The 27,178-nt window shown below is 41.4% G+C and overlaps 1 protein-coding gene across 2 annotated transcripts in view; it reads right to left on the bottom strand.

Moving 5' to 3' along the window:
• Nucleotides 1-25,711, bottom strand: part of mrpl48 (mitochondrial ribosomal protein L48) — a 54,467-nt gene extending 28,756 nt beyond the window's left edge. The window contains exons 1-3 of one of the 2 annotated variants that reach the window (XM_072262803.1): nt 25,613-25,711; nt 11,367-11,422; nt 7,641-7,675 (exon numbers count right to left, since the gene is read on the bottom strand). In XM_072262803.1, the coding sequence (XP_072118904.1) occupies nt 7,641-7,675; nt 11,367-11,422; nt 25,613-25,633 (112 nt within the window). In that variant the 5' untranslated portion in view covers nt 25,634-25,711. The remainder of the gene's footprint in view (nt 1-7,640; nt 7,676-11,366; nt 11,423-25,612) is intronic. The other variant, XM_072262804.1, reaches the window with a different exon arrangement.
• Between the last annotated feature and the right edge of the window lie 1,467 nt (nt 25,712-27,178).

Genomic DNA, 27,178 nt, shown 5'->3' on the forward strand with positions numbered 1-27,178 from the left:
CACCCAGAGGAAACTCACAAGGTCAAGGATAGATAGCTAGCTAGATAGATAGATATACTTTATTAATCCCCAGGGAAATTTGGTTTTGTTATAGCCGCACCAACCAAGAATAGAGCGTAAATATAGCGATACAAAAACCACAAACAATCAAACAACAAAATGCAAACTATGCCAGATGGAAAATTAGTCCAGGACCAGTTTATTGGCTCAGGGTGTCTGACCCTCCATGGGAGGAGCTGCAAGTTCGATGGCCACAGGCAGGAACGACCTCCCGTGCCGCCCAGTGATGTATCTCAGTGGAATGTGGCCGAAGTCCAACAGTAAAAAGTTCAATATCCAATCTACAAACACGTTCCTTGATCCTAATATGACCCGGATTGCACCATCCGTTGTTAACCAGAACAGTAAGCACCCAACTCCTTTACGCTTACCGCTCTCAGCGCACTTCCGGTCAACCGGAACGGTCTGGAAGCCGTCTATGGAAAAGTTTTGATCGGATATGTCCTCGTGCAGCCCTGTTCCAGTGAAACACATAACAATGCACTCCCGAAATGTTCTCTGATGCCTGGCTAGCGCCATGAACTTGTCCATTTTATTACCCACTGAACTCCTCTTCTCCATAAGGGGAGAAAGTACAAACTCCTTAAAGACAGTGGCAGGAATCCCTGATCTTACAGATGGCACTATAAAGCAATTGCACTAACTGCTACCATTTAAATATAACAAGACCTACATAGTCTAGTCAATCATCTTCTACAAACCAAACATTTCCCAATTCATCTGCAAACTTGCGTACCATTATTCCAATGCCAATGGCTAGGCCATTAGTTGATACAACAAAAGACAAAAATGCTAACACTAAACAATGCAGGACCAGTCTCAAAACAACAGATGTTTGGCTCAGGTTTTGCAAATGTAATGTTGCCATTCCTCATAGAAACCAACGACTTCAAGAATTCTGCACATCTGTATTTTAACAGAGAAACCTCAAGGAGACTTAATGCTGCTTCACATGAAACCTCAGTCGATACAAAAGATAAAGATGCTAACACTAATCAATGCAGGACCAGTCGCAAAGCAAATCCAAATTCATTGAAAATCCACAGTGCATCAGAGCATATATGATATATATATATATAAAATCATACATATAGCAGGTTACCAATAATCCACCAGATTTTATTGTGTAGAAAAGCTCACCTGGAGCTTTCCCAGAGATCAGGTGAACGTTTGGCTCAGATTTTGCTAGAGTAATGATGGTAAAACTGTAATGGCATTCTGTCATTCCTCAGGGAAACTACAAAACTTCTACTCTTCTGCACACCCATACTTTAACAGAAAAACCTCAAAGATGCTGACTAACTCAATTCTGCTTTGTATAAAGCACTAACTACAGTCTTTTTGTATGAATCAAGGAAAAGCATTTGAACTGATGAGAATCTCATATTCACAAACAATTACCCCAGTTGTGTAGTACTCATTATCATAATTTTCCCTTTCTAATGAGAGCCATTAACCTAAAACATCAGCTGTCTCCCTTAACATCACGTTTACTGCCTTTTTAAGTATTCTCACCTGTCCTGTTCTTATTATCTAGTTCTCTTTCCAAATAAAGTCAGACAACCAGTGGGATATGACTTCCTTTTCTAGAACTTTATAAATAAGTAAAAACAGGAGGTGTTGGAAACACTCAGCAGGTCAGGCAGCAACTGGAAAGATAAACTGAGTTATATTTCAGGTTGAAGAGAAGGTTCTGAATGCTTTCAGCGTCTTCCATTTTTATTTCAGACATTCAGTAAATGCAATTTTTGATTTTAATTTACTATTTAAAGATGTCGGGATTATGTTCAAAGAAATGCCCACAACTGAGAAAACTCAGATTTCCTTCCATTTCACATCCTGCCCCAAAAGATACTGGGACCAAGACACGCTGGAATGCAAGGTAGTTATTTTGAACATATTTGAGTGATGATTACAATTTGACAACATTTCTTTAATAGTACATTATTTATGAGCAAAACAAACTCTAGATTTAGGAATAACATAAAGAAATCCCATTTTAATAAAAGGACTCAATAAATCTCCCAGGTAGTAGTGAAGATGAAACTCTCTGAACTTGTGGAAAATACTTGCTATGCTGAATAAGGCTGAAATGAAAGAACCTTAGGATATTTTTGATGAACAAATTAAGAGAAAACAAATGCCATAACATCAAGTAAAGGAATAATGCCTAATCCAAGAAGTAAATGGAGGAAGAGTGAGAGTGCTCCCCCAAACCAGCACAATGGATTATGGACAGAATTGCACAGACCATAAGACATAAGAGCGTACTAGGCCATTCAACCAATCGAGTCTACTCCGCCATTCCATCCCAGATCCCACTCAACTCCATACACCTGCCTTCTCACCATATCCTTTGATGCCCTGACTGACTGGGAAACGATCAATTTCTGCCTTAAATATATCCAACGGACTTTGTCTCCAGCACAGTCTGTGGCAGAGCATTCCACAGATTCATCACTCTCTGGCTAAAAAAGTTCCTCCCTCCCTCTGTTATAAAGGGTCACACCTCAGTTTTGAGGTTGTGCCCTCTAGTTCTGGACACCTTCACCATAGAAGACATCCTCTCCACATCCACCTTATCTAGTCTTTTCAACATTCAGTCGGTTTCAATGAGATCCTCCCGCATTCTTCCAAATTCCAGTGAGTACAGGCCCAAAGCTGCCAAACACTCCTCGTACATTAACCCCTTCATTCCACTCCTCGTATGTTAGCCCCTTCATTCCTCGTGAACCTCCTCTGGACCCTCTCCAATGACAACACATCCTTTCTGAGATATGGGGCCCAAAACTGTTGTCAATATTCCAAGTGCAGCCTGACTCGTGTCTTATACAGCCTCAGCATTACCTCCTTGCTTTTATATTCTATTCCCCTTGAAATAAATGCCAACATTGCATTTGTCTACTTCACTGCAGATTCAATCTGTAAATTAACCTTCCAGGAGTCTTGCATGAGGACTCCCCAGACCCCCTGCACCTCTAATGTTTGAACCTTCTCCCCATTTAGATAATAGTCCGCTCCATTGTTCCTTTTACCAAAATGCATTATCGTACATTTCCCAACACTGTATTCCATTTGCCACTTTTTTGCCCACTATTCCAATTTGTCTAAGTCCTGCTGCAATCGCATTGCTTCGTCAGCACTACCTACCCCTCCACCTATCTTCATATCATTCGCAAACTTTGCCACAAAATCATCAATTCCATTATTCAAGTCATTGACAAACAATGTGAAAAGCAGTGGTCACAATACTGACCACTGAGGAACACCACTAGTCACTGGCAACCAACCAGAAAAGACCCCCTTTATCTGCACTCACTGCCTCTTGCCTGTCAGCCTTTCCTCTATCTATGCCAGTATCTTTCCGTAATGCCACAGGATTTTATCTTGTTAATCAGCCTCATGTGTGGCATCTTATCAAATGCCTTCTGAAAATCCCAAGTAAATGACATCCACTGCCTCCCCTTTGTTCAAAGACCGCCTAACATGGAGAAATGTTTAAGAATGATTATGGATACTAAAAATACATACACTGTGAATTATGAAATTAAGAAATATTACAAAAAGGAAGTGTTGCTGAAGCTTTACAGGACATTAGTGAAACCACGCATGCAGTTTTACTCACTTCTCCTAAGTAAATATACACCTGCCTTGGTGGAGGAGGAATAGGCCCAAATAGAGTGGACATGGAGATAGAGTGGCCTAATTTTGGTCCTATGTCTTACAGAATATATATTTAATGAGGATTGGGGATCAACAGCAGTGTTAATCTTGTTAGAGTGATTTTGGGGTTTAGGACATATACATTTAACAATTGACTTGGGCTACCAGTCTTCACTTCTGAATAGGCAATGTGCATTCAGAGTGCAGCTCTGAATTCCTAAAAGCTATGAATCCCAGTCGAGACAATGCTGATTAACACTCATTTGGATGTCTGTGGTGTGGATGTGAATCAGGAGGTGTGAAGGTTGTGTGTGGTTTCAAAGAAAGCATTGTCCATACTGTCACGTACCCCATGACGGGTTAAAGAACCAGCAGAAATGGAAGACACCTTGGAGTCTGGTATTGCTGTTAACTAATGCTATTTATTAGTAACTACGCAATACAGTAATATAAATTTAGATATATCAAACAGGTTAGCAAAGAATATAAAAAACCAAGCTTCTTCAAGCCTAGGAGGTAAATGGATACAGTCTTACGATGATGGGTAAAGTTCAGTTCAGTTCGTGGTATTGAGTTGAGTAGTGATGGAGAGAGAGGGGTGTTGTGGTTGTCCGAGTAAGCTGATGCCGTCAATTCTTCCCATTGTCCTCTGAAACTTCCAAGCTAGCCAAACTTGACCAACTTAAGAGCACCGTCTACCAACCCAAGCAAAGGTTAGACACACAGGTAGACTCCACAGGGTCACTCTTTCACACACTAATAATCACAGATCGATTCCTCTCAATCGATCCTCAGTCCCACACTCGTGGGCACCTGAACAGAATATGGTAACTTCACCACACCTCAGTGCATCTGCGTGTCCCATGAAACAAGCAATTATGCTGGTTTAAATACTGTTGTGCTGAACACCAGCTGTCCATCAAGTAGCTCCTCCCTTCTCTCTCTGTAGGAACTCAGAAGCTGGCAGTGTCCTTGCAGAAATTCCAAACAAACTGTGAGCAGTCTTCGCCCCTCTCTCTCTCTCTCTCTCAATAACAAGTTGTTTGTGCTGTACAGCTGCATGCTCTCTCTCTCTCTTTTTAAAAGCACAATCCATAAGGGATAATTCAGGATATCGTCACAAATATTCTAAGTATGGAATTGTCCATTGATGTTTGGCACATAAAATATTGAGCCCCATGTTGGGCCAGTGAAGAGCTTTCCACCGAAAGCATCTCCATATGATGCCTGCTGTACCTTGCTTTGCTGAATAAAGAAGCTGCTTTGTATCTACCAGTAATTTTCTCTGGTGATTTCATTCATGCAACAACAAAATCTATGAAGATGGACTGAGTTGAAATGGATTGATATTCACCTGAATTTAAAAGAATGAGAAATTATTCCATTGAAGTTGAAAGAATTCTGAGTAGACTGGGAGATTGGATATTAAGAGCCTTTTTCTTTTGCCTAATATATTCGAAACCATGGGTCAGTCTATGGGATCAGCCACACTGAAATGGCATGAGAAGAAAATTTCTTTACATGATGACCTTTTCTCAGAACTATCCACCTTCATACAATGATCCTCTCCATTGTGCTGTGTGGTACCATAAACAGTGTGAAAGGGATAGACACAGAACAGATTTGGCAACTCAAAATTGGGCATCTAGGAGGTATAAGGCATTGGAGCAGAATTAGGCCATCTGGCCCACCGAGTCTGCTCCACCATTCAATCATGGCTGATCTTTTTTTCTATGTCCTCTTCAACCCCAGTTCCCAGCCTTCTTCGCCCATGGGAAACATCCTTACCACATCTACCCTGTCTAGGCCTTGCCATCAACAACTGCAGTAGAAATGTGCACTACTGTGACCTGTATTCTCATGGCCTGATTTCATTGCAATATTTAAATCAAGAGATCAACACTGGTTCAATAAACAATACAGGAGGACATGTCAGGAGCAGCAGCAGCAGGTATATATCTAATAACTGAGATACCAGCCTGATGAAGTTGCAACCCTGGACCACAGATATACAATGCAATTGAATGCACACAACCAGACAATCATCTAAAGCTCTGTGGTCCTGTTGCATCCAATTGTGAATGGTGGTGGGACAATTAAAGAGTCAAAGTGAAGAAAAGGCTCCAAGAACAAGATGGTGGGGCTCACAATGAAGTACTTGCACACAAATACAACTAGAGGTGCTGAGTGGATGGTCTATTTTGGCTTGTCATCGAAACCCAAACCAAAATCTCCAGCCAACTCCATTCCAGGCAGTAACAAAAAATGGCTAAAATGAATGGATACAACAGAGGATTTGGATTTGGACAACTTCTAGGCTATAGCACTGAAGTCTTGTTTTCCAGAACCACTCATGACTCTAGCCAAGCTATTCCCGTACATTTACAACACTGACATCTACAGAATCAGAATTAGGTTTATTATCACTGACCTATATCATAAAATATATTTTAAAAATAGTATGTTACAATAAGAAATATATAAAAAATAAATAAATAGTGCATCAAAAGAGCAAATTAGTGAGTCTTCATGGACCATTGAGAAATCTGATGGCGGAGGGGAAGAAGCTGTTCCTAAAATTTTGATTGTGCATCTTCAAGCTCCTGTAGTTCCTTCCTGATGGTAGCAATGAGAAGGTGGCACGTCCTGGGTGTTGAGGTCCATAATGATGGATGCTACTTTTCTTGAGACTTTACCTTTCAAAGATTTCTTCAATGCATAGGTTTTTGCCCATGATGGAGCTGGCTGAGATTACAACTCTATGCAGATTTGTAAAGGATTATACAATCGTTACAGACTAGAGTGGTAAAATAGCTATGTTCTATTCACACGAGGCAGGCTAATGACCACCTTATCAATCTACTCTTACACTCTATTCTTAAATGCAGACAAAAGAGTTCCATTCCAGGAGGGGCGAGATTGACTGATGTGGATATCAAGGCAGCATTTGATTAAATGTGATTTTAAGGACCCGGAAAAATTTAAAGAGAAGACACTCTGATGCTCGGACTGGAAGTCCCTACAAAGGACTGTGAGAACAGCTGAGAGGATCATAGGGGTCTCCCTACCATCTATCAGGGACATTTATCAGCAGCACAGTGTGCACAGGGCCCTTAGTATTATTAAGGTTCCCACCCATCCATCCAGCATCCTCTTTGACTTTCTACCATGAAGCAGGAGACTCCAATGCTTAAAACATGGAATGGTCAGGATAGGAAACAGTTTCTTTCCTCAGGCCATAAGGCCTCTGAACTCCTTATTGCATTGCCTTCAAAGTGTCACTGGTTAATCCATTTTCATCCTCTTCATGCATGTTCCTTATATTTGGGTGAGTACACATCCAACAAGCATCCAAGATGAAGCGTGACTGCTTAGATTCCATTCTCCAGGGTAAATATACGCTCCTTTCTCTACTCTTGGGCTACGATACGTAACATTTACAAGATACAATTACTCAGTTAAGTTACTGCAACAGGACCTCCAAGATCTACAACCATTACCACCAATAAAGAAAAGGGCAGATGACACATGGGAACACAGCCATATTCCCGTCCGTACGTAACACCACCCTGACTTGGAAATATATGGCCGTATCTCTAATATCACTAAGTCTCATCCTACAGGAGCCAGCTTTTTAACATTGTGGGAGTCTGCTCAGCTGAATGACTGCAGCAGGTCAAAAGGTTGGTCCACTAGCAACCTCTCAAGGGTAATTACGAATGACCACTGACAACTACACATGGAAAATTTAAAAATCTTAAGGGTCATTATCTGAAAATCAAGGAGGAATGTGAAAACAAGATATGGGATAAAGCATTAACTGGCAGAATTTGCCCTGAGGCCATATGGCTTGAACTATTTCTCAAATTCTTTCAGCAAGATAATATTTTTTATAACTGAAGTAAAATCTCTCTAACCTGTTAATGACAAGGGAATCTGTAAAGATGTTAACCTGAAAAAGAAAAGAAGAAAATTGAAAATTCGATTTATCCTGCAAAGATGCAGTTAATTTGTAATTTGAAAATCACAGTACTTTCATTTAACAAATTATCTTGTGAGGTTCAAATCTCCAAGAGACGCAAGTAATTTGAAATTATAAATAAACACAGAAAGTGCTGGAAATGGAGATCTGTGGCGAGAGAAAGAATTAAATTCTCTAGGTTGATGGTCATTCATCTGAACTAGAATTTAGCACTAAACATATTTCAAGCTTCAGTGAAGGAGCTTGGTGGAAAGAACATGGGAAATTGTGTTGGCGCTGTCTCGGAGAGGATGTTGAAGCCTTGTTCACTGATGTTGATCTGTTGGAAATAAGATAATTTTAGGAGGTAATGAGAAATGAACTATGAAATATAAAATTCTTCAGTTACAAGAGATCTGAAATGAAACAGAATGCTGGTAACACGCAGAAAGTTAAGCAGCATCCACAGAGAGACAGGAAACAAAGTTAACATTACAAATTGATGAGCTTTCATCTGAATTGGTCAGTACTAATTCAATTTAGAAAGGCTGATTATTTGAAAATATCAAATGCATTAAGATTACAACACTCTCCGCCAGAAGATCCAATGCTTACTTATTACAACACAAGAGGCATTTGACCCACTAGATCTATTCCAGCTACCATCAAAGCAACCACTGATAAGGTTCAGTCCAAATTTCCTTGTTTCCACAAAGCCCTAGAATTTATCATCTTTCACATGTCCATCACTGAACCTTAATTATTTTGCCACTTACCTATACTAGGAGTCATCTACAGTAGCCAATTAATTTACCATCTCGTCTTTGGGATATAGGAGGAAACTGGAACAGACAGGTACCCACAATATCAAAGAAAGAACATGCTAATTTCACATAGCATCAAAGGTCAGGATTGAACCCAGAAAGATTAAAAATGCATAAAATGCTGCATATTCCATCTACACGGAACACTGATGCAAAATACCTCCAAGTACATCGGCCATCTCATTTTCCAGTATTAATTCCTTAGACTCAGTATCGATAATTTTATTAAATATAGAAAGTACATCTGTCACTTATATTCCTGGCTAATTTTGTTTTTTATACTAATATATTTCCCTTCTTATTCATCTTATAATAATTCCTGTTTTCAATACATTGTCCAATCTCTGTCATCTATCTTTCATACAATTGTGTATTTTTTTCCTGAAGTTTGACACCATCTTTGGTTAACCTTAACCTTGAATAATGACTCCGCTCCTTCTTTCTTGTTGCAATACCTGCTCTTCCCTTCCTACAATCCAGAAAAACAAGAAGCAGACTAATGATTCATGACTATTTTTCTCAAATTTAGTGTATTGTATTGCTCACAGTGCATCTCCTTTACCATAAGACAAAAATTAGGTCATTAGGCCCATTAAGCCTTCTCCATTATTTCACCATGGCTGACTTATTATCCTTCTCAACCTCATTCTCCTGCCTTTACCCCATAACCTTTGATGTCCTTACTAACCATGAACCTATCAACCTCCACTTTAAATATACCCAATGACTTGGTTTCCACAGCCCTCTGTAGCAATGAATTCCACAGATTGACCACCCTCTGACTAAATAAATTCTTCCACGTCTGTTTTCTAAAGGGATGTCTTTGTAATTTAAGGTTGTGCCCTCTCGTACTAGATTCATCGACTATTACAAACATCCTCTCCACACCCACTCTATCTAGGCCTTTCAATATTCAGTAAGTTTCAATGAGATCCCCACCTCATTCTTCCTATCTCCAGTGAACACAGCTGAGTACATTCCCCTTACATTGAGGAAAGCAAGCACGTATTGACTAACCTTTGCAGAATATATCCCTTCACTTTGCACGAGTGATCCCCAAATTCTCCAGTTCCCTCTCATTTTGCTCTTTTTTCCTTTTTGCCTCTTACACACTTCCATCCAAACCTAACATGAGATCAAAGAACTCTGACCAGGTACATACAGCCCACAGGACTTCACACTGACAAAAGTTTCAGATAATCAGCCTTTATAGAATGTATCAGAACTGTCCAAAATATCATAATTCTCTAAATTTCAGATTTCCAGGGTCAGCTGTTTTTCTTTTTGCTTTTCAAATATAAAAATATGGTTACAAGCTAAAAAGCCATTGGATAGTAAAAAAAACTGAAATAAATACCAAAAATATTTAATGGGTTTATCAGGAGGAACAGATCTAATGCTTCAGCTTGGTGACCTTTCATCATTTTTCTCTTCTCCGATGCTGTCTTACCTGCTAAGTATTTCAAGCATTTTCTGCTTTTATTTAGGAACTATAAAAGGAAGGCTTTAATGGTTCCAAAACTACAGCAGCTGGTATCATAAGCATACATCAACAGTAGGTGCCAGGGCATTCAGTAATGATAGAATGCACTACATATCATCAGAAGTTATGCACATTAGCCTCTCTATTTAGAATAAAGAGTAAATTACAATTATTCAACCAACTATCAAAAGCTATTCCATCCTAAAGAAGATTTATTGCTTGCTATTCCTCCTATTATCTGGCCTAATTGTTCCTTTCATCAGTTATAACTTGTGCTCTACATTCTCATGTCCTTATGCCCACTTGTTCTCACAAATCTTGGATTAGATTAAAAAAAATACTACAGATACTAGAAATCTGATAGGAGTGATGAAGGGTCTTCAACCACAAACATTAAATCTATTCCCATTTCCACAGATGCTGCCTGACCTGCTAAATGTACCCAGCTCTAACATCAGTCAAACAACGATTGCATTCAGCTTTTGCACAACTTAGCTGACAAAGAACTAGGTACGATGCTAATTAGATCTTACTGTTTCTTTGCAGTTTTAAGTGAAATGCATATAGGATGGACCTTATTTACATTATCCTTTCAATTTTGTATTGGGGAATGCTCAAGTCAGACACCCTTATCCCAAAATTGAGAATTTACGCCAGAGATAAGGAGTTATTTAGAGTTGTGAAACTTTAGAGTTTCCTAGCCCAGAAGACTGTGTATACTCAGTTGTTTAATATTTCAAAAAAGACCCTGGATAAATTTTATGACATTCAAGGAATTGAGGGATATGGTAAGAGAGTAAGATTACAATAGATGAACCATGATTTTTCTGAATGGTGTTTAAGGAGCTTAAAAGACCACTTATCCACATTTCAATATATTTGCCTCACAGAGCACACAAGTTTTTTTTAATAAAGTTTGCTTGAAGCATTATCATGGCACAATTTTAGAACAAGTTAATAAACAGTACTTTCACTACATGCGTCGTGGAGTCATAGAGCTAAACAACATGGATACAAGCCCTGACCCAATGAGTCAATATTAACCAACACACACAAAAGTTGCTGGTGAACGCAGCAGACCAGGCAGCATCTCTAGGAAGAGGTACAGTCGACGTTTCGGGCCGAGACCCTTTGTCAGGAAGGGTCCTGACGAATGGTCTCAGCCCGAAATGTCGACTGTGCCTCTTACCAGAGATGCTGCCTGGCCTGCTGCGTTCACCAGCAACTTTTATGTGTGTTGCTTGAAATTCCAGCATCTGCAGATTTCCTCGTGTTTGAGTCAATATTACCCATGATGCCCACCCAGCTAATCCCAATTTCCTGCACTTGACACACAATATGAGATGTGTTCGCCACGCAATGTAAACTGCCCTACCTGACAACTGTAGCAGCAGCTTGTTTTAACAGGACTGAATTTCTTAAGCACAGGACCTAAAAACAAGATGAGAGAATATTTGATAAGAAATGCATTCAATGCACAAGAACATAGGAAAATGCGAGCAGCGGTTGGCCACCAAGCCCGTCAAGCCTTGCTTGCCAATCAATAAGATAACGGCTGATCTATCCTAGTCTCACTTCCTATCCCCAAAATCCTCAATTCCTCAAAACTTCAATACATTTCCCTCCCTTCCTCAAATATATCTAATGATTTAGCTCCACCACCCGAAGAGGCAAAAAATTCCAGCTTCACTAACCTATGAGGGAAGAAATTTCTCTGCATCATAGCTCTAAATGACTTGCCCTAAATTTGTAACTACATCTCCCAGTGAAAACATCTCCATGATATAGAGTCATACAACATGGAAACAGGCCTTTCAGACCATCTGGTCCATGTCAATAGTCATAAGAGTCTGTTACTCTCATAAATCTTTAACTGTCTTATCAAAATGATACCAACTACATTCATGGAAATACTAAAAGCTTTTTCAAGTATATAAAGAGTAAAAGACAGGTGAAAGTAGATATAGGACCGATAGAAAATGATGCTGGAGAAACTGTAATGGGAGATAAGTAAATGGCGGAGGAACTGAACGAGTATTTTGCATCAGTCTTCACTGAGGAAGACATCAGCAGTATACCAGACACTCAAGGGTGGTAGGGAAGAGAAGTGTGCGCAGTCACAATTACGATAGAGAAAGTACTCAGGAAGCTGAATAGTCTAAAGGTAGATAAATCTCCTGAATCAGATGGAATGCACCCTCGTGTTCTGAAGGAAGTAGCTGTGGACATTGCGGAGGCATTAGCAATGATCTTTCAAAAGTCGATAGATTCTGGCATGGTTCTGGAGGACTGGAAGATTGCAAATGTCACTCTGCTATTTAAGAAGGGGGCAAGGAAGCAAAAAGGAAATTATAGACCTGTTAGCTTGACATCGGTGGTTGGGAAATTGTTAGAGTTGATTGTCAAGGATGAGGTTACAGAGTACCTCGAGGCATATGACAAGATAGTCAGAACTCAGCATGGTTTCCTTAAAGGAAAATACTGCCTGACAAACCTATTACAATTTTTTGAGGAAATTACAAGTAGGCTAGACGAGGGAGATGCAGTGGATGTTGTATATTTGGATTTTCAGAAGGCCTTTGACAAGGTGCCACACATGAGGCTACTTAACAAGATAAGAGCCCATGGAATTACGGGAAAGTTACATACGTGGATAGAGCATTGGCTGATTGGCAGGAGACAGAGAGTGGGAATAAAGGGATCCTATTCTGGTTGGCTGCCAGTTACCAGTGATGTTCCACAGGGGTCCGTGTTGGGGCCGCTTCTTTTTACATTGTATATCAATGATTTGGATTATGGAATAGATGGCTTTGCGGCTAAATTTGCTGATGATACAAAGGTAGGTGGAGGGGCCGGTAGTGCTGAGGAAACAGAGAGTCTGCAGAGAGACTTGGGATAGATTGGAAGAATGGGCAAAGAAGTGGCAAATGAAATACAATGTTGGAAAGTGTATGGTTATGCACTTTGGCAGAAGAAATAAACAGGAAGACTATTATTTAAATGGGGAGAGAATTCAAAGTTCTGAGATGCAACGGGACTTGGGAGTCCTCATACAGGATACCCTTAAGATTAACCTCCAGGTTGAGTTGGTGGTGAAGAAGGCGAATGCAATGTTGACATTCATTCCTAGAGGAATAGAGTATAGGAGCAGGGATGTGATGTTGAGGCTCTATAGGGGGCTGGTGAGACCTCACTTGGAGTACTGTGGGCAGTTTTGGTCTCCTTATTTAAGAAAGGATGTGCTGACGTTGGAGAGAATACAGAGAAGGTTCACTAGAATGATTCCGGGAATGACAGGGTTAACATATGAGGAACGTTTGTCCGCTCTTGGACTGTATTCCTTGGAGTTTAGAAGAATGAGGGGAGACCTCATAGAAACATTTTGAATGTTGAAAGGCATGGACAGAGTGGATGTGGCAAAGTTGTTTCCCATGATGGGGGAGTCCAGTACGAGAGGGCATGACTTAAGGATTGAAGGGCGCCCATCCAGAACAGAGATGCAAAGAAATTTTTTTTTAGCCAGAGGGTGGTGAATCTATGGAATTTGTTGCCACGGGCAGCAGTGGAGGCCAAGTCATTGGGTGTATTTAAGGCAGAGACTGATAGGCATCCGAGTAGCCAGGGCATCAAAGGTTATGGTGAGAAGGCGGGGGAGTGGGACTAAATGGGAGAATGGATCAGCTCATGATAAAATGGCAGAGCAGACTCGATGGGCCGAATGGCCGACTTCTGCTCCTTTGTCTTATGGTCTTAATTAACTAGTCACCATGAACTGAAATGATGAAAAAAATTGTTATGAAATGGGTTGCCACGGTAACATGGCATTTAGCACAATGCAAATTACAGCTTGGGGTATCGGAGTTCAGTTCTGGCGCTGACCACGTGAGTTTCCTCTCACAGTCCAAAGACATACCTGCTAGCAGGTTAATTCATCATTATAAGTTGTCCTGCGCATAGGGCAGGGTTAAATAGGTGGGTTGCTGGATGGCACAGCTCATTGGGTCTGCTCCGTGCCGTATCTCTAAACTACCAAATACTTAAATAAATAGCAAGTCGTTTATCTTTCACTCCTTCACAATAGACATTAATTCCTCACTTGGGTATAGGTCCGTGGTTGCAGTCACCCCAGTAGTTCAATCAAGTTACCATTATTCACATGCATGTCTATATTTGGTTTTAGCATGCAACAACACAAACCACTAGCAGAGTAGGTGACAGAGAGTAGAACAGAAATCCTGCTGAATTTCCCAAACCAAATTATTAGGAACTGTAACCCATTGTAGGGTCTCCTACATACTTCCCAACACAGATCAGAAATCCTTGTTTCCTAACATGAAACCTCACTTCAATGTAAATTTGGAGCCACCATACAAATTAAGCATCTTTGAAAACCTGGATATCCAAAAAGTTTTTTTATGCATGAAGTAAACTATGAGGACTGACAGACAACCTGTTATATAGAAAGGCTTTGGAATACACAAAACACTGAACATAATAAAAATGATGATCTATTATACAGTACAAAGTAAACTTATTATCAAAGAATGGATATGTCACCATATAAATTTTCTCAGGGCATTCACTGTAGAACCAAAAAATACAATAGAAAAGAAGAAAAACTACACACACACAAAGACTGACAAACAACCAATGTGCAAAACAAGTTGAAATATGCAAATACAATCAATAACTAAATAATACTGAGAACATAAGGTGCAAAGTCCTTGAAAGTGACTCCATAGGTTGTGGAATCAGTTCAGTGTTGAGGTGAATTAAGTTAACCATGCTGGTTCAGGAGCCTGATGGTTCAAGGGTAATAATTTTCCTCTACCTGGTGGTGTGGGGCCTAAGGTTCCCGTACCATCTTCCTGATGGCAGCAATGAGAAGAGTGTCTGGCCTGGATGGTGGGGGTGCTTGATGATGGATGCTGCTTCCCTGAGTCAGCACTCTGTCTACATATGCTCAGAGGTGGTGGTGGGTGGGGGGTGCTTTTCCTGTGATGCACTGGGCTGTATCTACCAGTTTTTTTTTGTAGGCTCTTCCATTCATGGGCATCAGAGCTTCCATACCAAGCTATGATGCCACCCATCAGGATACTCTCTACTCAGCATCTATTGAAGTTTATCAAAGTTTTAGATGACATGCAAAATCTGCGCAAATTTCTAAGAAACTAGAGGAGTTGCCGTGCCTTCTTTGTAATGGTACTTACATTCTCGTCTCAGGACAGATCCTCACATATGCTAACACCAATATGATTTGATAATGCATTAGATAATAAGTTGGACTGCGCCCAATCGGTGAACAGGAGCATGAAAAGAAGAGATGATTTCACTTGGGTCTATGGTTGAAGATTAAAAACGGCAGCACTTCTCAGCGGTTTTTGGAGTTGGACTGCGCCCAATCAGCGAATGGGATTCATTAGAAATGGTGAATAAAATTAAGGCATGGATATTGACATGGATAGAAAACTGGTTGGCAGATAGAAAGCAAAGGGTAGCAGTGAATGGGTGTTTCTCAAAATGGCAGGTGGTGACTAGTGGGGTGCCATAGGGCTCGGTATTGGGACCACAGCTGTTTACGATTTACGTCAATGATTTAAAGGAAGGCATTGTGAATAACATCAGCAAGTTTGCTGATGATACTAAGCTGGGTGGCAGTGTGACATGTGATGAGCATGTTAGGAGAATTCAAGGTGACTTGGATAGGCTGGGTGAGCGGGCAGAAACTTGGCAGATGGCGTTTAATGTGAATAAGTGTGAGGTTATTCACTTTGGGAGCAAGAACAGGAAGGCAGATCGGTGTGGAGTTAGGTAAGAGAGAAATACAAAGAGATCTAGGAGTACTTGTTCATCAGTCTCTGAAGGTGAATGAGCAAGTGCAGCAGGCAGTGAAGAAGGCTAATGGAATGTTGGCCTTTATTACAAAGGGAATTGAGTACAAGAGCAAGGAAATCCTTTTGCATTTGTACAGGGCCCTGGTGAGACCACACCTGGAGTATTGTGTGCAGTTTTGGTCTCCAGGGTTAAGGAAGGACATCCTGGCTATGGAGAAGGTGCAGCGTAGGTTCACTAGGTTAATTCCTGGGATGTCCGGACTGTCTTACGCAGAGAGGTTAGAGAGACTGGGCCTGTACACGCTGGAATTAAGGAGATTGAGGGGGGATCTGATTGAGACATATAAGATTATTAAGGGATTGGACAAGATAGAGGCAGGAAATATGTTCCAGATGCTGGGAGAGTCCAGTACCAGAGGGCATGGTTTAAGAATAAGGGGTAGGTCATTTAGGACAGAGTTGAGGAGGAACTTCTTCTCCCAGAGAGTTGTGGAGGTGTGGAACGCGCTGCCTCAGAAGGCAGTGGAGGCCAATTCTCTGGATGCTTTCAAGAAGGAGCTAGATAGGTATCTTATGGATAGGGGAATCAAGGGTTATGGGGACAAGGCAGGAACCGGGTATTGATAGTAGATGATCAGCCATGATCTCAGAATGGCGGTGCAGGCTCGAAGGGCTGAATGGTCTACTTCTGCACCTATTGTCTATTGTCTAAGGCGGGGGCAAGCGGAGCAGCCATTGTTAGAATAGCTTTGGCTCATCAGGCTTCAGCAAAATCAGGCTTGGGCGAGGTAAGCATCTGATAAGTTTCTTCTTCTGATTTATTCTTCATCCCTCGTTTGCTCGGGCACATGTTAGTGCAGTGAGAATGGTTCCGGGGATGTGTTTTGTTCTGTGTGTGGGACGTGGGAATTCTGGGAGACCTCCAGCCTCCTGGATAACCACATCTGCACCAGGTGCATTGAGCCGTAGGTCCTCAGAGAAAGTGTTAAGGAACTGGAGCTGCAGCTCGATGACCTTCGGCTCATACAGGCAGTGGCGTATCTAAGGTATGGCAAGTATGGCACGTGCCCTGGGCGCCACTGAACAGTTTCTCTTAAAGTCAGACAAGCCATCTTTGGATAGTGAAAAAAGAATTTTCTTCAGATGTATGATCTGTCTTTGATTACCATGGGTGAGAAGCACTAGGTTGGCCTTATTTCAGAACACTGTGTAAGAAGACCATGAAACGTTTCTTCACACAGAAGGAAAGTGGAGCTGAGAGACAGAAAAGATGAAAGTTGGAGACGGAGGAAGCCAAAGAGTTGAGCAAGTTCTTCATGCCCTTCTTTGAAAAGCCCGGAACAAGTAGTTCGGCACATACCATGGAGTCACCTGCACCTGCTACAAGTGTGTTAGAATCCTAAGGTGGATCAAGTACAAATGTGTCACAAGCTGAGGAGGAAGTCAAGTCAGATAAATCCAAATATGATGAGATTAAGAGTGAGGCTGCCACAGAGAACGTGGACATGACAGGAGGGGAAGACGATGGTGGTGGTGGTGATGTTGAGTTTATTGACTAGGTTGAACCTGACAACACTGAACCTAGTGAACTGGATGGTGTCAAAGAGCCTCGGACTGTCATACCAGAAGTGATTGAACAGGATGACATTGGACTTCTGAAATTCAACAAGGATACTGGAAAAGCAATTCTGCCTGACGCGTTGAGAACAGAAATAATAAAGCTGGGTGTGAAGTATTTCCAGAACAGTGAGGGGCCTTTCCTACCAACAAATAACTGCTCAATGAACAAAACTTGGTTCAAGAGGAGATTGGAAAATGGTCATGGTAAGGAAGTGACTCACTCATGGCTGGTCTATTCCCCTTCTAAAAAGTCTACATTTTGTATCTGTTGTCTTCTCTATTCCCGGTCAGACCATCCATCCTCATTGGAGCAGGAAAGTGGATTCAACCAGTGGACAGCACCTGAAAGAATTACTGTTCATGAAAATGCCAAGAATCATCGGGAATGCTTCACACAGTGGAAAGAAATGAAAAGAAATTTAGCTGGAAACAGAGGAGTTATTGATGCGGTATTTCAGTCACAGATTGAGAAGGAAAAGCAGAAATAGCGTGATATCTTGACGAGAATCCTTCACTGTATAAAATTCCTTGCGTCTCAGAACCTGGCTTTACGAGGACACGGGGAGTCACTTCAGCCAGACGATGACTCCAATGTGGGAAATCTCCTTGGCTTACTGAAACTACTGGCCAGCTTTGACCCTGTCATAAAAGAACACCTCACTCATTTGGAAAGTCATCCTGGATCCATGTCTTATCTTTCACCAGGTGTCCAGAACAAATTCATCCACATGATGTCATCCACTGTTCACCAGAATTTACTAAGAAGCATTCGTAAAGCCAAGTACTGTACTATGGTCTCATGTTCAACTCGACTCCTGATCAGGCACACCTTGAGCAGATGTCAGAAGTAAGTAGTGAGGTATGTGGAAGTTGATTTTGAGAGGAAAAGTCCGTGTTAGAGTGTCTTTTCTTGGTTTTATCCAGATAAGCCAGAAGGATGCTGAGAGCTTGGTTGAAGACATCTTGAAACAGCTAGAGAAGGACGAAATGGAGCTACAAGACTGTCGGTCACAGTGCTATGACAATGCTGCTGTGATGGCTGGACACAGAAGTGGTGTTCATCAAAGAATAAGTGAGAAAAACAACCTGGCAGTGTTTGTGAATTGCGACAATCACTCACTCAACTTGGTGGGTGTACATGCAGCCAAGCAGGATACAATGATGGTCACGTTTTTTGGAACCATCGAAGCTCTCTACGTGTTTTTCTCTCATTCAACACAGCGCTGGGAAAAACTCAAAAACGCCTGTGCCTGTGGTTGTTAAGTCGGAGTCTGAAACCAGGTGGAGTACAAGGACGGAAGCAGTGAAGCCCGTCAACAAGTACCTTGAGGAACTACTTCAAGTTCTCCAGGACACGATAGACAATGAAAATGAGACCAGTGAAACAAGAAGTGACGCAAGGCAGCTGTACAACCGCACGTTGAGTTATGATTTTCTGATTTTGCTAGGATTTTGGAACAAAGTACACATTCGCATTGACCATATTCAAAAGAGGCTGTAGGATCCTAGCATGAACTTCCATGATGCTGCCCTGGATTTGAAAGCCCTCCGAGATCATTTTTATGATGAAAGAGAAGTGTTGGTCAGTGAGTCACTCGAAGAAGGAGTCGGTGTCTGTCAAGAATGGAATGTTGAGTTGAAAGACGTCAGAGATGAAAGAAATGTATGGCTAATGAGTACTCGAGAGACGCTGGGTTAACAGCTAAGAAGGAAATGGAAAGAGTCATGAAGGGAACACTCGACCGTCTTCACAGAGAAATGGACGAAAGGTTCACTTGTTTGCACGACACTGACGCCAAGTTTGGGTTCCTTCTCCATGTCAAGGGACTGTGTTACAGCGCCAACAGTAACGACCTAAAGAAGTGCGAAAATTTGGGCAAACTGTACAGCTCTGATGTCGATGGACAGCAGCTACATGAAGAAATTTTGGATTGCAGAATATTGCTATTAGGGCGGGTCAACATGAAAATATCAAGACCGCAAGAGCTTCTTGAATTTATTGTTCAGTATGGAGATGAGAGCCTCTTCCCCAATCTTCGCATTGCTATTCAGATAATGCTAACCATCGCAGTTTCCATCGCCAGCTGTGAGAGATCATTCAGCAAGTTAAAACCAATACTTTTGTATTTGAGAGCCTCCATGGATCAAGGCAGACTCTGTGATCTTGCTCTGCTGAGTGTAGAAAGAGAAGAAACTGGAAAAACTGACTTTGATCACATCATAGACCAATTTGCATCAGTGAAAGCAAGGAAGGTGCAGTTATAATTTTCATGTCGTGCCATAATTCGTTAATTAGAAGATTAATAAGCTTGACTTGTATTTTTGAGCTGATATTATGGTAAAGTTATCTAAAAGATGGGTGTCAGATGTTTGGACAGGGGCTCAATTTCAGTGCTTGCCATAGGCGCTATTTTCCGTAGATACGCCCCTGCATACGGGACACTGAGCAGGTGATAAATAGGAGCTACAGGGAGGTAGTCACACCAAGGTTGCAGGATGCAGGTAGATGGGTGATTGTCAGGAGAAGGAAGGGAAATGAGCAGCCAATGCAGAGTACCCTGTGGCTGTTCTCCTCAATAAGTATACCACTTGGAATACTTTTGAGGGAGTTGACCTACCTGGAGGGAGCTGTAGTGACCGGGACTCTGGTGCTGTGGCTCAGAAGAGAAGACAGGTGAAGAGGATTACACTAATGATAGGAGATTACGTAGTTAAAGGTACAGAGATGAGATTCTGTGGATGCGATATAAATACCTGTATGGTATGTTGTCTCCCAGATGCCAGGGTCAGGGATGTCTCGGATCATGTTCACGACATTCTAAAGGGGGAAGGTGAGCAGCTTGAAGTCTTGGTACATATTGGCACCGATGCCATAGGTAGGCAAGGTGAGGAGGTCCTGAAGAAAGATTTTAGGGAACTAGGTAGAAAGCTGAAAGGAAGACCTCGAGGGTAGTAATCTCTGGATTGCTATCTGAGCCACATGCCAGTGAGAGGTGATTTGGTAGATGAATGCGTGGCTGAGGAACTGCTGCAGGGGGCAAGGGTTCAGATTTCCAGATCATTGGGATCTCTTTTGGGGAAGATACAACCTGTATCCAATATCCTTCCAGGTAGGTTTGCTAGAGCTGTTCAGAAGGGCTTACACTAATTTGGCAGGGGGATGGGAACCAAAGTGAGAGCGCTGAGGATGGGGGAGGTTGGTCTGCAAACAGAAGCAGTGTAAAGTGAGACTGCTAACAAGGACAGGCTGATGATACGGCAAAATTGCAGTCAATGGGATGAGTTGCAATGCATAAGGGGGACTAAGTTGAAGTGAATACAGGAGTAAAGGCGTTATATTTGAATGCACGCGGTATATAGAATAAGGTAGATGAACATGTAGCACAGGTACAGATTGTCATGCTTGACATTGTGGGCATCACTGAATCAGGGCTGAAAAAAGATTATAGTTGGGAGCATCATGTCCAAGGATACATATTTTATCCAAAGGACAGGCAGGTAGGCAGAGGGGGTGAGATGGCTCTGTTGGTAAAAAATGAAATTAGAAGGGGGTGACATAAGATCAGAAGGTGTGGAATCGTTGTGGGTAGAGTTAAGGAACTGTAAGGGAAAAAGACTCTGATGTGAGATATATACAGACCTCCAAACAGTGATGTGGTCTACAAAATACAATGGGAGATAGAAAATGCATGTCAAAAGGGCAATGTTACAATAGTCATGCGGGACTTCAATAGGCAGGTAGATTGGGAAAATCAGGTTGGTGCTGGATTCCAAGAGGGCAAATTGGTAGAATGCCTATGAGATGGCTTTTTAGAGCAGCTCATGGGTGAGCCCACTAGGGGATCAGCTATCCTGGATTGGGTGTTGAGTAATGAAACAGAATCGATTAGAGATTTCAAGGTAAAGGAACCATTAGGGGCCAGTGGTCATAATATGACAGAATTCACCCTGCAATTTGAGAAGGAGAAGCTAAAGTCCGATGTAACAGTATTACAGCTGAGTAAAGGGAATTACAGAGGTATGAGAGAGGAGCTGAATAAAATTGATTAGAAGGGAACACCAGCAGGGATGATAGCAAAGCAGCAATGGCTGGAGTTCCTGGGAGCAATTCGGAAGGCACAGGATATATACACCCCAAAGGGAAAGAAGTATTCTGAAGGCAGGATGATACAAACGTGGCAGACAAAGTCAACATTAAAGCCAAAGAGAGAGCATATAATATAGCAAAAACTAGTGAGGAGTTAGAGGATAGGGATGCTTTTAAAAACCAACAGAAGGCAACTAAAAATGTCATAAAGAAGGAAGTGTTGGAATATGAAGCTAAGCTAGCCAATAATATTAAAGAGGAAACAAAAAGTTTCTTCAGATATTTGAAGTGTAAAAGAGAAGTGAGAGTAGACTGCTGGAAAATGGTACTGGAGAGGCAGTAATGGTGGACAAAGAAACAGTAGATGAAATGAATAAATATTTCGCATCAGTCATCACTGAAGAAGGTATGCTGGAAGTTTGAGTATATCGAGGGCAGAAGTGTGTCAAGTTGGCATTATTAGGGAGAAAGTGTTTGGTAAACTGAAACCTCTGAATGTAGATAAGTCATTTGCACCAGATGGTCTTCACCCCAGGGTTCTGAAAGAGTTGGCTGAAAAGATTGTGGAGGCATTAGTAAAGATCTCTGTTAAAAAAAATCAACAGATTCTGGCATGGTTCCAGAGGAATGAGTCGACTGGGGTGATATACTGCGTCCGGTGCTCCCGATGTGGCCTTTTATATATTGGCGAGACCCGACGCAGACTGGGAGACCGCTTTGCTGAACCTCTACGCTCTGTCCACCAGAGAAAGCAGGATCTCCCAGTGGCCACACATTTTAATTCCACATCCCATTCCCATTCTGACATGTCTATCCACAGCCTCCTCTACTGTAAAGATGAAGCCACACTCAGGTTGGAGGAACAACACCTTATATTCCGTCTGGGTAGCCTCCAACCTGGTGGCATGAACATCGACTTCTCTAACTTCCGCTGATGCCCCACCTCCCCCTCGTACCCCATCTGTTACTTATTTTTATACACACATTCTTTCTCTCACTCTCCTTTTTCTCCCTCTGTCCCTCTGAATATACCCCTTGCCCATCCTCTGGGTCCCCCTGCCCTGTCTTTCTTCCCGGACCTCCTGTCCCATGATCCTCTCATATCCCTTTTGCCTATCAGCTGTCCAGCTCTTGGCTCCATCCCTCCCCCTCCTGTCTTCTCCTATCATTTTGGATCTCCCCCTCCCCCTCCCCCTCCAACTTTCAAATCCCTTACTCACTCTTCCTTCAGTTAGTCCTGATGAAGGGTCTCGGCCTGAAACGTCGACTGTACCTTTCAACATTCAGTAGGTTTCAATGGGATCCCCCTTGTATTCTTCTAAAGTCCAGTGAGTGCAGCCCCAAAGCTGCCAAATGCTCATTTGTTAACCCCTTCATTCCCAGAATCATCCTCGTGAACCTTCTTTGGACTCTCTCCAATGACAACACATCCTTTCTGAGATATGGGGCCCAAAACTGCTGATAATACTCCCAAGTGTGGCCTGACTGGTGTCTTATAGAGACTCAGCATTATCTCCTTGCTTTTACATTCTATTCCCTTTGAAATAAATGCCAACATTGCATTTGCCTTCTTTACCACAGACTCAACCTGTAAAGTAACCTTCTGGGAGTCCTGCACAGGGACTCCTAAGTCCCTCTGCACCTCTGATGTTCAAACCTTCGCCCCATTTAGATAATAGTCCGCACTAGTGTTCCTTTTACTAAAATGCATTATGATACATTTCCCAACACTGTATTCCATCTGCCACTTTTTTGCCCATTCTTCCAATCTGTCCAAGTCCTGCTGCAACCACATTGCTTCCTCAGCACTACCTACCCCTCCACCTATCTTCCTATCATCCGCAAACTTTGTCACAAAACCATCAATTCCATTATTTAAATTATTGACAAACAATGTGAAAAGCAGCAGTTGCAATACTGACCCCTGAGGGACACCATAGTCACTGGCAGCCAACCAGAAAAGTCCTGTTTTATTCCCACTCACTGTCAGTCATTCTGTTATCCATGCCAGTATCTTTCCTGTAACGCCACAGGATTTTATCTTGTTAAGCAGCCTCATGTGTAGCACCTTATCAAAGGCCTTCTGAAAATCCAAGTAAATGACACCCACTGCCTCTCCTTTGTCCACTCTGCTTGTTACTTCCTCTAAGATCTCTAACAGATTTGTCAGAAACCATGCTGACTTTGACTTATTTTATCATTAGTCTCCAAGTACCTCGAAACCTCATCCTTGATAATAGACTCCAACACTTTCCCAATCACTGAGGTTAGACTAAATGGTCTACAATTTCCTTTGTTTTGCCTTCCTCCCTTCTTAAAGAGTGGTGTAACATTTGCAATCTTCCAGCCCTCCAGGACCATGCCAAATTCAAGTGATTCTTGAATGATCATGACCAATGCATTTGTTATCTCTTCAGCAACCTCTCTCCGGACTCTGGGATGTAGTCCATCTGGCCCAGGTGACTTACTCATCTTAAGACCTTTCAGTTTGCCTAGCACTTTTTCCTTTGTAATAGCAATGGCACTCACTCCTGCTCCCTGACACTCATGGACCCCTGGTACACTGCTAGTGTCTTCCACAGTGAAGACAGATGCAAAGTACCCATTAAGTTCATCTGCCATTTCTTTGTCCCCCATTACTAACTCACCAGCATCATTTTCCAGTGGTCCAATATCAACTCTCACCTCCCTTTTACGTTTTATAAAACCAAAAAAAACTTTTGGTATCCTGCTTTATATTATTGGCTAGCCTGCCCTCATATTTCATCTTATAGCTCTTTTAGTTGCCTTTTGTTCAATTTTAAAAGCCACCCAATCACCCAACTTCCCACGCACTATGGCTACCTTGTATGCCCTTTCCTTGGCCTTTATGCAGTCCTTAACTTCCTTTGTTAGTCACAGACCCTGCCATTTGAGAACTTCTTCCTCTGTGGGACGTATGTATTCTGCGCCTTGTGAACTATTCCGGAATAGGGGCGTTAATTTAGAAATGAGATGAGGAGGAATTTCTTTAGTCAGAGAGTAGTGAATCCGTGGAAATCGTTGCCACAGATGGCTGTGGAGGCCAAGTCATTGGGTATATGTAAGGCAGAGGTTGATAGATTCTTGATTAGTCAGGGCATGAAGTGATACGGGGCGAAGGCAGGAGACTGAGGCTGAAAGGGAAATGGATCAACCATGATGAAATGGTGGAGCAGACTCGATGGACCAAATGGCCGAATTCTGCTCCTATACTCCTATATCTTCTGGTGTTATTTTATCTCACGAATTAAAAATAAGACATGCTCATTCTGGTTTGATGTGAAAACTAAAATACCACCCTACATAATATTTCTGATGCGGTATCTAGAAATATCAAATAAACAAGACATGATTTAAGTTTGCTTGTGTTCAATACAGTATACTTTCATCAATACCAAAGTAGACATTATGTGTAACCATCAGGTTAAAGTCTGGACAATTATTTTATGAGAAAAGGCTAAAATTGCAGAACCTCCAGGGAGTATCAGTTCATTCCTACCCAAAGTTTTATCTTCGTATAGCATCTTCCACAATCCTTTCAGTACATCCTAAGGTCTACATCCAATCAAGTACTTTTGAACAAAGAAGTTCCCACAAGTGCCAATATGACAATGACCAGGTTTAGTAAGATTGAATGATTAGCCAGAACATCACAAATAATTCCCCCATCCTTCAAAAATACCAATGCCTTTTTTTTTTGTGACAAAGACGACAGATTGGACCCTGATGTATCACCTAACCCAAAAATGACACTCCCTCAGCATTACACTGGAAGTCTGGTTGCTCAAGACTCTGCAGTAGGATTTGAATTTGCAACCTTTGATCTTAGAATTTCTGTATGTATAAATAGGAGTATAATGCCAGCCGTTCTGGCTCATTTACAGACGTTGTTTAGAAAAGCATTATTTTAATAACCAACCCCTTGCCCCTAGACCCACCACTCAGTCAGACTTATTCCGCGCCTTCTCTAGGATAGAGATTTAGTAATCCATTCACACGTAATCGTACAGAGCCGTCCTTATAACGTAAAACAATAAATTTCTGTTATAATATAATCACCTTGGTTAGAAAAGGATTCATGCTGCAGATATCTCATATAAAATTACTGTACAAGGCCGAACTTCTACCGGAAACCCGCTCTGAAATCTCCCCCCACAGCGTCAAAGACTTAGAACCGACGTTCCGGGTTCAGTGCAGTTCACGAAATCCCTTTAGGATAAAAAAAACTGGAACAATAAAGAATGATAAATTGAAAGGAGAATTTACGTTGAATTGAGACAGAAAATTTTGTTTACTATAGATATATTTGTTCTTTTGCCTGAAATATTAGTGAGACAACCAAAGCTATTCAATTGCTTCCAATGCAAAATTTTAGAAAAAACACTTTTGCATGTTTCTTTATAAATAAGAAAATTTATATTTAAATAGGATATAATGAAGTAATGAAAAATTATTAATTTTTATTTTGTTATACATATATAGCTTAATTTGGCAATAATATGATTTGTTTTTCCCATAAAATTTAACATTTCTGCAACTTCTAACTGGATATACTGATGTGATAGATTCTTAAAAGTGCATGGAACAATTTTCTCTCACCAGTCAGATTAATGTACTGTGTTGAGTACAAAACAAAACTTACAGCCACTACAAACATTAGTAATTTTTCTAGCTCTAAGATGCATAATGCAAATGGTCTTTCACTTTGACAAGATTCTTAACAATGGTTATTTCAAGATCCAGAAAAAAAAATCGCACTGGACACTTGGTGTTACTTAGCCAGCTGAGCTCACATCACATCAAAGCCCATCGCTGCAGAAAGCTTATGCTCTGAGGTGTGCTGAGGACCTCATGAATCATTTTCAAGGTCGTCCAAAGATGGGCACATGACTGTGCAGGAAAATGGAAGGAAATGGGCATTGTGTACGCAGAAAGGATTAGATTAGTCAGCCATTTGATTACTAACTTAATTAGTCTGACTGTGGGTCAAAGCACTTATTCCTGCTCTGTACAGTTCTATGTTCTATGCACGTTTGCACGTTCCCCCCAACTCATAACTGGTTCTCCATTGTGTTCCATCTAACAGCCATTTCGAGTGCAATCTTTACTTTCATCTCATCTGCCAATTATTTCCCTCCTGCCAAACATAGCAAACAATTTACTGACCCTTCTGGCTGGACTGGCAGCATAACCACTTTATCGACAGTTGTCTATAGCCTCTGCGCATCTGCTCTGAAATCTGACAGTACTCCTGTGAAATGCTGTGATCTATTTTACAATAAAAATGTAAGTTGTTGCTACTTCTGCCATGAATTTAGTAATCGATTTCATTACTCTTTTCCCCCTTCCTAACCATCCCTAATGTGCAAATTCACATTTAGTTATATTACCAGGCTGTAGTATGTTACAACCAATACTATTAGAGTTTAATTTCAAAAGATATAACTGATTGGTATAACTATGATCGGTGGCTACCACAGGGCACAGAACATTTAAGTGATCAGGATAATAGCATTAGAGGCTTTAATTTAAGCTCTTTTAGTTTTCACTGCATTCAATATATTATGTTACTGACATCTCCTTGGATGAGATGGCAAGTTGCAGCTATTTTTCTTATTACTGACT

This window comes from Mobula birostris, chromosome 7 (assembly GCF_030028105.1).
Source record: "Mobula birostris isolate sMobBir1 chromosome 7, sMobBir1.hap1, whole genome shotgun sequence".
NCBI lineage: Eukaryota > Metazoa > Chordata > Chondrichthyes > Myliobatiformes > Myliobatidae > Mobula > Mobula birostris.